At 34.9% G+C, this 13,318-nt stretch overlaps 1 protein-coding gene across 1 annotated transcript; it reads right to left on the bottom strand.

Moving 5' to 3' along the window:
• Positions 1-6,086: 6,086 nt before the first annotated feature.
• LOC149202730 (cysteine-rich receptor-like protein kinase 44) lies at positions 6,087-9,853 on the bottom strand. Its single transcript, XM_089401680.1, has 7 exons — positions 9,727-9,853; positions 9,178-9,602; positions 8,436-8,468; positions 8,141-8,351; positions 7,801-8,035; positions 7,406-7,556; positions 6,087-6,506 (listed from the first exon to the last, which is right to left on the bottom strand). The coding sequence occupies exons 1-7, from the start codon at positions 9,851-9,853 to the stop codon at positions 6,087-6,089; spliced, it is 1,602 nt and encodes a 533-aa protein (XP_089257806.1).
• Positions 9,854-13,318: the final 3,465 nt, after the last annotated feature.

Below are 13,318 nucleotides of genomic sequence, written 5' to 3' on the forward strand. Positions count from 1 at the left end.
TCCTTGTATAAAGAAAAAAGAATTTAATTTATATTTTTATTATTGCTCATCAAGATCTAAAGATGGAATTTGTCAAATCAGTGTGTTGTTAAAGATATCCAGGATCGCTATAAGGTTATTGCCACAGGTACTAGATTTGGATGCTTGTATAAGCTGAATGTAACCAAGACAGGGCATCAAGCATTAGCATCTACAACAATGCCAAAAGTTATGGAATCAAAGGTATGGGCATTTAAATCACAATGATTTAATGTTACTTCAAAGAAAAACAATGGTTGAAGGTTCCCCTTATGAAGAATAATCATGTTGAATGTGAAGCATGTGTACTTGGCAAGCAACATAGGTAGGAATTTCCTATACATGAAGAAAAAAGGCAAAGAGAAATACTTGAATTAATTTATACTGATGTATGTGAACCTACGCAAACTAGATCTCTTGGAGGAGCATTGTACTTTCTTATTTTTGCTGATGACAGATCTAGATACACTTGGGTCTATTTCATAAGAAAGAAAAAGTGATGTTTTTGAATACTTTAAGGAATTCAAAAACATGGTGGAAAAACAAACTGGGAAATACATCAAAATTCTTAGATTTGATCAGGGGGGAGAATACAAATCAAGATATTTTAATCAATATTGCAAAAGTCACGGGATTCTAAAACAATTTATTGTGTCTCATACACCTTAGAAAAATGGAGTTGCTAAGAGGAAAAGTAGAACACTAGTGGAATGTGCATGAAGTATGCTTCAAGGTAAAAATATCTCTAATGGTTTTTGGGCTGAAGCCATTAATATTGTTGTTTATTTGAAACATAGGAGTCCAACTAGAATTTTAGATCTAAAAACACCTTTTGAAGCATTTTATGGATATAAACCAAAAGTGAGCCATTTAAGAGTTTTTGGATGCAAGGCATTTGCACATACTCCAAAAGATGAAAGAAGAAAACTTGATGAAAAATCAATTAAGTGCACATTCATTGGTTATTGTGATGATCAAAAGGCATACAAGTTGTTTGATCCTACTTCACATAGATTGCTTGCAAGTAGGGATGTGGTGTTTCATGAAAATGTAGATTGCGGTGATAAAATGAATAACATAGGTGTATAGCATGATATTGATGATTATGTCAAAATAGAAGCATGTTGTGAATAGGAACAAGAACAGGTACAACAACAAGTACAATAACATGTACAGGTTTGAGAGCAAGAAGCATCCAACAGTCATGACACTCCAAGAAGAGACCAAGAGACTCCACAAAGAAAGAAGAAGGATGAAAGCAGTGAAACTCTTAGGAGGTCATCATGTCAAATTCAACCACCTATAAGGTATAAAGATTAAATGCATTAATGTCTCATGTAATGAATGTTGTAGACCCCTTAAGTTATGAAGAAGCTAAAGAATATAAAGAATGGAGAAATGCAATGAATGAGGAATACAACTCTATAATGAAGAATGACACATGGAATGAACACAATTTCCCAAAGATAAAGTTCCCATAGGATGCAAATGGTTATTCAAACCAAATTTTAATGTTGATGGTAGTATTGATAAGTATAAAGCTAGATTGGTTGCAAAAGGCTATTCACAAAAAGAAGGCATTGATTATGAAGATACTTTTGCACCTATAGCTAAATTGAATACAATTAGAATCATGATTGCATTAGATACAAAACAAAATTGGAAAATGCATCAATTAGATGTCAAATATGCTTTCTTGAATGGTGAATTAAAAAAAGAAGTTTATTTGGTTCAGCGTGAAGGATTTGTAAAGCAGGGACAAAAGCATCTTGTTTGTAGGTTAAAGAAAGCTTTGAATGGTTTGAAACAAGCACCAAGATCTTGGTATGTGAAAATTGATTTATTCTTTTATGGCAAAGGGTTTGTGAGAAGCAAAAGTGATCCTAACTTGTACATTAAGAGAGATGAAGATGGGAATATTTCCTTGATATCTTGTATGTTGGTTATCTTATCATAATAAGCAGTGCACTCAGGTTGATTGAAGAAATTAAAATTCAGTTGTCACAATTATTTGAAATGAAGGATCTTGGTGAATTGCATTATTATTTGGGTCTTGAAATTTGGAGGGAATTTGGTAAGACAATCATCACACAAAGAAAACATGCAAAGATGATCCTTGAAAGATTTCATATGTTTGAATGCAAACCAATGTCTACTCCTTTGGAATAGAATGCCAAGTTGTACAATGATGATGGATCGAAAGAAGTGAATGGACATGGTATGGTCAATTGGTGGGAAGTTTGAACTACCTCACCACTACGAGGTTAGATATTGCATATTCTGTCAGCATCCTTAGTCAATTTATGGCTAAACCTTGTGAAAGCCATTGGAAAGCAACAAAGAAACTCCTTCGATATCTGAAGGGAACACTTTATTTTGGTAATTTGTATACTGATGAATTTGATGTTGAGTTGGCAGGTTTTTTTGATTCAGATTGGGTTGGAAATCCTGATGATAGAAGATCAACCTTCGGATATGCATTCAATTTAAGATCGTGGGTTGTATCATGGAGCAGCAAGAAACAACTAACTGTCTCTTTGTCGTTCACAGAAGCTGAATAGAAAGCTTTGACCGATGCAACTTGTGAAGCTATTTGGTTAAGGAGTATTCTTGAAGATGTTGGAGAAAGACAAAGAGGACAAACAAGCATCAAATGTGACAACCAGAGCTCCATGAAGCTAGAAAATAATCCAATTTATCATGCAAGAACAAAACATATTGAAGTCCAGCATCATTTTGTAAGAGAAAAGATACAATCAAATGAGATTCATTTAGTGTATTGTAATACAAGTGAGACTATTGCTGACATCTTTACCAAGCCTCTTGGAAAGATGAACTTTGAAATATGTAGGCAACAATTAGGCATTGTTGAAAATCCATTTCTCCATTAAGGGGGAATGTTGGAATAATGTAGAAATGATATGTCCAAATAGAGTTGATGAGTTATGTTCTCATAGTTAGTGTTTGAGTCTATCTGTCATGAGTTGTGTCTTCATAGTTTGTTTTGTGAGTTGGTTATTCGAATTATTTAGATCTAGATAGTCCTAGAAACTATCTATGTGTAACTACATAATGTACTCATTGCTTGGTTGTCCAAACAATTTAATCAATAAAATTTGATTTCATTCTTATGCATCTATCTAATTTTCTAATATGAAATACTATATTACCTCTTATCATATATCTTATAAATGATTAAAAATTAAATTATAATTTAATTTTTATAATACATTTTATTATTATTACTTTTATATCTATCAAATATATAAATACTTACGACACAATAAATAAAAAATTTACTTACTATATATGTAAAATAATTATTAATAATAAGAATATATTTTTAGATCAAACTTAATTATAAGATATCTCACCTATAAATAACCCACCAAATATAATTATAGAACTCAAATGTACGTGAGATTATTAAAACTATTTTTAATAGTAAACGTTGTTAGTTCACATTATGGCATGCTATTAGCTTTAACATTGTGACACTCCTTCCGCTACTTTAATAACTTAGCGATCACTTTTATGTTTTTTCCCTTTATCAACTATTTTCAAGAGCCTTATTTTTCACACTTGCACCTTTTTCAAGTCGGTAGTGATAACTTTATTTTTTTTATTAATTTATATTAATTTTTTGTATGAGTGATATTTTATTATTATTGTTTCATTAATATATAAGAATTGTTTTTTGTGATTTTTTAGATTTTCTTGTGTTATAATTTATTGGAAAAATTTGAGGTGAAATCATAATTTATGTAACAGTGTTATTTAAACTAGTTTTTTGACTATATATATGGATTCAACACCGTGGAAACCCTTAGTGAACTTTGATTGCACAGGATTATCTATCATAGTTGTGATTTCAATAAATTCTTGCAAGATTTTAAAGGAATTTGACAAGAAAAACCCATCGTAAAAGCTTCCAAAAAATCGCACTAAAAACAACTCCTAGTATATATAAATAACCAAATCTAGATTTGATAGCCAAAACAAATTTGAAATTTCAGAGTGCTTCTAAGCATATTGCACTTAATTGTCATGAAATGATAAGGGGCACAATGACACTCATCGAATTGAACTGAATACTCATTCATCACTTTGGAATTTGAGAATTGTATTTTGAGTTAATGAAATGAAATAATATTTTACGACACTAAAAATAGTCTATAAGACTATTAGTTCCGTGCTTTTAATCTTTTGTAATTCAATCTTTTTCTTGTTCAAATTGATGATGAGCTGGCTTAATTTTCCAAAAATCCACTCACTAAAAAACAATGCCAAGAAATCGAAGCTAGCATATCCGCATAACTTTCTCTATGTCTTTGAATGCATCACATTCCAAAATGAAATGTTTTTCCAATTCCATTACTCCAGACTTACAAAATGTATACACTAGTTCTTCACAAACTTCTTTAGACTTTTTTCATGGTCTACAACTGCACCAGATTTAATAAAGTTGATAATGCCAAATAAAATTCCTCCAACTAGACAACTCATGTTCATCACTGGCCCTTACCAGCATAACATTCTCGATGTAAAAAAAAAACCATCCTTCAAGTCTGACTTTCGAGAAAGGATCGTTGAGAAGGAATCACTACCTTTTACCAGCATCCGAAGAAGCCACTATCCGTCCAGTGTGACTTTGGTTACAATTCCATGGAAGGACATCTGGATTATCTTAACAAACGATCGTTTCAGAGCACGTATGACAAGATAGAGTGGCGGAAGGGAAATAGGGTAACATTATTCCTCGACCGTTAGAGCCCTGGTAGTAGTGGCGAGGAAAACGTCTATGAAAGACTTAAACTCAATAATTAAGCTTGAAAATGCATAAAAAAGAAAATTGAAATCTTTTGCATAAACAAACTAACACCAAAATATGAATACTACATAATAATAAAAACGACCTAGCCATTTCTTGACTAGACATGCACCTAGATATTCAATTAAGCATTAACCGATAGAGACCGATGCGAGGCTAAGCCTTCCTTTTGAGGGGTGTTGGTTGAACTAAGCAGGTCAGCAGGAAATAGTTAGATACAAATATGTAGGGACGCCTATTTAATTTGGATTGGTTAATCATGACAAAGCATTACTTAAAAGTTATTAAATATTAATAAAAATATGTTATTATGATAATGCATATTTTAAAAGCTATTTAATATATTATTGCTGATCTACTCACGGAAAATCATCAATATACTTTTATAATTATTTCACACATTCACTAATATTTTATGTGTATCAATAATTTAAAGATTTTCAATTTTTAAAATATTAAATTTTATATCAATTTTGATAATTTTTTTAACAAATAACACACTAATCAAAACCAAACTAATTTTACTCAAATTCTATATCATAATATGTTGTTTGTCATAAATTAAAAATCACAATATCATTATCCATAAAAATAAATATTCAAAATAACGATAGCAAACCACAGGACAAATCAGCATTGCATTAAGTTATAAATCTAAAGCCATGATTGATTTGAAGTTTGCATTATTGTTAATTTTATATGTAAATGCTCTTTTGGACACCTTCCTGCCTGTGCTATTGAGGACTCACAGATTGAGTAATTTTGAAAATAATCTAGTTACATAGAGAACATTACAATAATTTTGAGTTACATAAGAAACATTACAGTAATTTTGAAAGTAATCTAGTTACATAGAAAACATTACACCAAGCTACCAGGGAGCTAGTAGGGAGTAGACATGTCATACTTGAGAATTGAAACTGGAAAAGAAATAGGATGGCAACAACCACTCCTGCTACTCATAAAAGCTTTGACAAGTGCACAATTAATTGTTACAGTAATATATTAAAGTAATATTACTATAATTAGAGAATTAAAATTGAATAAGAAATATAACAACAATTTGCCATACTCACATAACAAAAGTAGGGTAGGGAGAATGACAAGAATCACTCCCAACACTCACAAAAGCTTGATAACACACTTAACTATTGTAAAACGTACACACTTAACTATTACAATTGCATACTAAAGTAATATTATTACACATTATGCACGTCCGTATCTCTGAAGCCACTTATTTCACGACATTGAAAGACGTACCATTTTTAAGGCCGAGAGATTGCAAGATGCGCGTTCCCCTCGGTACCAACTCTGTAATCGAAGCATCGGCGTTTGACGGAGGAGCGTGACATGCAGCAGATGATGGGAAAGGAATACTGGCAGATTGTGAAACCCCAGAGGCACAACTGGTGGACTTGCTGTTTTCAGAAACATGAGATCTCACAAAACCAGGCTGTGTGGGATCCGGTAATGTTACAAGATGATATGAAAGCACCAAATTGATTCGAGACATTGATGGACGAAGTGATGAGTCAGCTTGTGTACATAGAAGTCCAATATGAATGCATCTCAATGCTTCCTCCACGTTGCACGTTCCAGTGATGGCTGGATCAATCATATCCACAATATTCCCTCCTCTGTATAATCTCCACGCCTGCAGAATAATCACGAAAAATGGTCATCTTGATACTTTATCGACTTTAAAAAATCGAATCAAAATATATCAGTAGTGAAATTTCTAAATTCACACTCTTTTAAACGGTTTATAGATGAACCCATACTATTAAGTTTCAGTATTTTTGGGAAATTTTTTTTGGTATTTTGGGTAATTATTTTTGGGATCTTGTTGGGTATAAGATCAAAGTTCCACATTGACTAGAAGTGGGGAGGGTCATGGGTATATAAGGATGGACAAATATCTCCATTGGTATGAGGCTTTTGGGATAAAGCCCAAAAACAAATTCATGAGGCCTTAGGTCCAAAGTGGACAATATCATACCATTGTGGAGATATGTGGATAATCGTTTGAAGGGAGGCTCGGATAATCGTTTGACAGATGGATAATCGTTTGAAGGGAGGCTCGGATAATCGTTTGACAGATGGATAATCGTTTGAAGGGAGGCATGGACAGATGGATAATCGTTTGAAGGGAGGCTCGGATAATCGTTTGACAGATGGATAATCGTTTGAAGGGAGGCTCGGATAATCGTTTGACAGATGGATAATCGTTTGAAGGGAGGCGTGGACAGATGGATAATCGTTTGAAGGGAGGCTCGGATAATCGTTCCAGGGGAAGATCCTTCTGGGGTAAAGCCCAAAAACAAATCCATAAAGGCTTAGGCCCAAAGTAGACAATATCATACCATTGTAGAGATATGTGATGTCCAGAGTCCTTACAAATCTTTGATTTAAACATTTTTATAATTAAATATTTTGAAAACCATACTGGCCAAATTCCAGTGAAAAATGACTTTTGGAACAAAATTACATAACCTACCTAGGGTAAATAAGCTCAATTAGACATAAAATGAGAACAATATCAGAATATCTCACCCATTCTAAAAGCGTCTGCATATCAAGTGACAGATTATTATCATGGTTTTTTCTTCCTGTAACAAGTTCCAAGAGGAAAACGCCAAAGCTATAGACATCTGCTTTTACAGAGAATTGCCCCTGCATAGCATACTCTGGTGCCATATACCCGCTGCATATCCAAATTACAAAGTCGAAGATTATGTAGTGAGGGAAATTTTAGGAATTGAGTGAGGATCAAGTGAAAACTATTTGCAAAGGAAATCGTATTCCTGTATGCTCGAATGTTAAAACATAACAAAGCAGGTAAATACCAAAAAGCAAAATTGTCAATCCTCTTGAAATCAATAGCACACATTAAAACATATATCCATCACTAATGGTTAATAGCTTTAGACAATGTGTAATAATCTTACTAAGTTCCGGCAACTGTTGTGCTGACGTGGCTCTCATCTTCAGAAAATAGTCTTGCTAAGCCGAAGTCTGCTATCTTAGGATTCAGGTTTTCATCCAACAAAATATTGCTTGCTTTAATGTCCCGATGAATAATCCGCAGTTGAGAATCCTCGTGCAGATAGAGCAGCCCGCGAGCCACTCCCACTATAATGTTGTAGCGTTTCTGCCAATCAAGCTGGTTGCGTTTGTTTGGATCTGTATCCATGGATGCAGTACGCTAACTAATCATCATGACCCAGATAAATATATTGGAACATTAATGCATTTTTTCAGATACAAAATAGAAATGAAGTGACTCACCGAATAAGATTTTATCGAGGCTTTTATTGGGTAAGTATTCATAAACAAGCAACCTTTCCGATCCCTCTGCGCAACAGCCTAATAGGATCACCAGATTTCGATGTTGAATTTTGGCCACAAGTTTAACTTCATTCATAAATTCTCTCTTTCCTTGCAGAGATCTTAAGGACAGCTTCTTCACGGCTATTTCCTTTCCATCTTCAATGGTTCCCTGAAATATTCAGCCAGGTGCGGTGAGAGTAGCATATAATTTAAGATTCTATAAACTAGTAGAAGCTCTCTAATTCATTGTTACCTTGTATACGGCCCCAAATCCACCTTCCCCGAGTTTATTTGATCATCAAAATTTTCCGTAGCAGCTATCAGTTGCTCCATGGTAAACGCAATTTGCCGATCCTGCCCGATTACTGTGTCTTCCTCGACATGGCCATGATCTATATAACGAAAATACACAGCTTCATCATAAATATATAGGGGCAAGCAGAAAAAATGAATCTGTTTAACTTGGATCTCGCAAGCATTTCTTAGATTTCCTGAAGAGAATACCGTGTTCAAAAAACAAACTATTTTTTTTCAGAGGTTCATGATTTATATTAAGAGGATATAAAAGTCGAGATACAAGAGTAGACATAAAGTCTTAGGAGCAGATATACAGAAACCTGATACTGTTATGGGATCAGAACCGTATGGATCTGTAAGAAAGATCGAATACATTGAGAGAAAAACAGAAGCCAAGACAGAAATTAATCCACAGGAAACATATATCCCGAGATTTTAATCAAGATGGATTCAAGAGACAAACAAGAATTCTGGAAAGTGTGTTCATTCCTCCACTTCCAAAGGAACCAGCAAGCAATAATTTTGAACTTAAAATGGTTCAAAAACAAACTTTAACAATAGTCTAACAGAGCAAATAAAGCTGTATGATATATTGACAATGAGATATAAAGACTTTGGGGATCCTTCATGCAAATACCTTCGGAAGGATTTCGAAATATGATAGACTTCAGTCTCCTCCTAGTTGTTAACACGCATACCAATAACAGCAGAAGCAAGCCGCCAGCAACACCCAAAATTATGGGTAAATTGTTTGAAGATTTGTTGTTCTGCGTACTATTACTGGATGGTGTGGTCTGATTCGGTGGTGTATCAGCAACTGGGCTATTAGCTGGTGCTTCCGCAGGAGGTGGAGACGAAATCGAAGTAAAGAAACTATAGATTTCATAACGAGCTTTGCAGCTTCCCACCTCACCCAGTGCTCCTGGCCATCCACTCTGAACTATAGAAATATGGTTGACTGTTTGTTGCAAACATAATGTGCAGTTGTCTATCGACATATCTCTGGTGCACTGGACCAGACCGTAAATCTTTCGAGACAAGGAGTCTGTAGTTGTTCCAGAAGCATATAATGTAGATCCAGATGTTGCTTCATCTACCAACTTGTTGAATAAGCTGTTAACGCCTTCATAAAAACATCAGGACTAGGTGAGACATGATTGTCTAAATTCCAAACATACCAATGATCAGTGGTATCCAATTGTCCGAAGAAACTATAGTTCTCATAACGCAAAAAGCAGAAGACAGACCACAATAAACCGCCGCCTGCATTCCCACAATTTTGTCGAAGAGTAGTGTTTGCTTGTTGTGAACAACTGTAGCACTGGTCGGGTGTTGTGTCTCCCCGACATTGCACAAGGCCATATACTTGGCCATTCTCATAAGTGTTAAACCCTGTGTGGGACGAATCATTAATAAGCCTAGTCATGACACTGTTCAAATTTCTCTCGTACGTACTGTCTGTTGTATAGTTAAAATCGTGGTGGCATGTAGAAACTTTTCGCTGGGTGAAACCCACGAGTCGGAGGTTCAAATCTTGTTGAGTATATGGCCTGTTGTGTCTTGGCTAGAAGAGTAGGTGACCCCAGAGTGGATGTCTCGGCTCTTGTTGAGGCATAAGTTAATTGCTATTGTGTGCAGCTTGCAGGCTGTTGCACCTAGCCTAGGTTTATAGTGGCAGCCAGTTGGATTTGATCCTGGGCCTGCTCAGGATAACTCTCACCAGGCTGTTGCACCTAGCCTAGGTTTATAGTGGCAGCCAGTTGGATTTGATCCTGGGCCTGCTCAGGATAACTCTCACCAATTACCGATTATCCTAGATCTAAAAAAAATCGTGGTGACATGTAGAAACTTGCTGCTGTACTGCCTTGTAAATCTGCAACTGAAGAGTAATTATCATCAAGAGAAGTGTCGAGCATGAAACTCTGCCGTGGAGGATTGTCATGGCCAATGGAGAATGGAGAACCTACAATGCTCGAAATTCCGATTTTCTCTGCACACATAGACGCATAGACCATGTTTTTAAGTTTCCCATGCATTTAAAGATTCTACGCGCATATGAACTACTAAGAGTCAATGAAAATTCATGAAACCTCAATTCGAATACAGACCAAGCCTATCCGGGTAATTATATATTTAAATTCAGTTGCTAACTAGTATGGGTGAAATATTATTATTTTCTCGTTTTATTTATCGGTGAGCAATCTAGTAGGCCATGTTATTTAATTATCTTATAACCTTTCACCTATTCATGACTTTAGGGCTTTAGATGTTGATATGAATTATCAATTTCTTAGTTGAGAAGTTTTATTGTTATTTAATTATCTTATAACCTTTCACCCATGTATGACTTTAGGGCTTTAGATGTTGATATGAATTATCAATTTCTTAGTTTAGAAGTTTTATTGTTATTTATTTTGTTATGAGTCATTTATTCTATTATTTATTTATTTTTATTTTTTTAACTTCAATTTAAGGTAGATGAAAATCTGTTGATTTTATTTTTTTAATTGAGGGTTTTTCAAGGGAATATGTTGAGCATATGTTTTGTGTGAACAGTTGTAGTGTGTTACATAATCTATTAGATTGCATTGACTTTTAATAGATTTAAAAAATTATATTCGTGTGCCATGTGGCTCTCATCCCACCAATTTACTAGGAATTTGATATTATTCTAATTCTAATAAGTTTCTCATTATTATTTATAACATTTGTTTAGATATAAGCAAATTTTGTTTAACAAAATGGTCCACTAATTTTAATAAATTAAAAAGAATCTAGAGATTTGAAATTATTTTAATCCTAATATTCTTTATAAATGTTATAATATGATGAATAATAATAATTTATCATTTTGCAATTGTTTAATTTTTTAAAATAAAAAATGGGGAAATTTTAAATTTATTATTTTAATTCTTTTTTAAATTATATTCCAATTTAAAAATATTTTTGAAATCTACCATTTAAATTATAATAAAATATAACTCAATTTAACATTACTTTTAACTTGGATGACACTAATAAGTAGCCTGTTATGCAGGCGTGGAGATTATACAAAGGAGGGAATATTGTTGATATGATTGATCCAGCCATAATTGTAATGTCCAACGTGGAGGAAGCATTGAGATGCATTCATATTGGTCTTTTATGTACACAAGCTGACTCATCACTTCGCCCATCAATGTCTCGAATCAATTTGATGCTTTCATCTCATTCTGTAACATTACCGGATCCCACACAGCCTGCTTTTGTGAGTGATTATGTTTTAGAATTCATGATCGAAGGTCTCATATACGGGCCTGCTGCTGCATAAAAGTAGGGTCCTCCTTCAAACACTTTGTCATTATCTTCAATGTTTGCAAAGACTACAGTAAAGAATCCCTTTGACCCAAGATGTAGATGTAGTTCTATGCTCTCTTTTGGTTTCGAATGGTATTTAACCCATGGTTGTAATGCTTTTTCAGTGGGCCATAGACCCATGAACTTACAAATGATTGCATAAGTCTGCATGTGGTCCCTATGCACCTGCAGTGTAGGATCATTCAAAACAACTCTAGGAGTGATAGTAGTCTTGGGTTTGCATGGTCCCCTTTGAGTTTTGTCTTTTATGCCTTGTTCCTTGTCCACTTCCTTGCTTTCTTTAGTGTTGTTATTGTCCTTGGATTTATAGCCCTCCTGCTCCTTTTCTCTGTTCCTTAGCCTTTCAACTGAAGGATCTCTATCCTCTTCTATTGGTTTTTTTCCTCTGCTAGCCACTACGTGCTTGTAGGAGGGAGTGGAGCTCCCTCCTTTACAACCTTCCATGGAGAAGGAACTCTGTTAAACTATAACCCTAGATCCAAAGTCGCCCTCCTTCTCTCGCCTTCTTATTGTTAATCCAAGAAATTTCATCACAAGCTCCAACAGGTAATCAAGTTTCTGCTTCTAAAGTTTTTAGTGAGCCTGTACTTTCATTCTTCTACTCGCAGTAGGTTTCCCACCAGTCCTTGACGTGGGGGGCTACTTTGAGAAGAGTGAAAATAATCTTTTCCCAACTGGAAAAATCATGAATAGAAAAATAGCCCTCTAGTAGATTTAACCATTTATCAACGGCATCTGTATCTATCCGACCCTCGAATATGGGGATTTCAAAATTAACTTGTACCTTAAATGGTGTGGTGTTTCCAGAGTAGCTGTTGGAAGTCGATGCGTCGCCTCTGGGTAGCCACTGAAGGATCTGGGAAAAACTTTCCACCATCGCATTCCTTTGTCGCTCTAGGGCTTCTTCAAGCAAGATTTTGATAGGATCTCCTGCCCCCCGTCTTTCTTTTCATCTGCCATGGGAGGCCGTCGGGATTTGCAAGGCTGGTCTTGAAAAGGTTTGACCAGTTCAAGCGCTAACTCTTTATATCCCGACCTCGTTGGGGACATGCAAAGAAAAAAAGAGAAAAAGCAGACTGCTCTGATACCACTGATCCGGATTTAAACAGGAACACAACAAATTACAGAGATAACCATAAACACAAAGATGCAACAGAAATAATACTTCATTTCATTAATGTAAAACACTGAAATACGCTTACAAACAGCAATGGAAATAAACCAGCTAGGGCGATGGTAGCTTATCTCTAAGGAGAGATGTAGTGGCTACATGCCTCTGAACTATGTTACAATGAGGCTCGAAGGCCTATTTATTGTTTAGAAATAATGGAAAACCCTAAGTATCCAAAAACCCAACCCTAGAAGATGAAACGCCAAACTATGGGCCCCGTTTGGGTAAATCGGTACATCAACTTCCCGGGGTCGTAACTTTGGCATACGATCTTCGTTTGATGCACACAATATCTCATTAGAAATATCTAT

Source organism: Pinus tabuliformis, chromosome 2_1, assembly GCF_031772625.1.
Source record: "Pinus tabuliformis cultivar Carrire ecotype Pingquan chromosome 2_1, CPIR1, whole genome shotgun sequence".
Lineage (NCBI taxonomy): Eukaryota > Viridiplantae > Streptophyta > Pinopsida > Pinales > Pinaceae > Pinus > Pinus tabuliformis.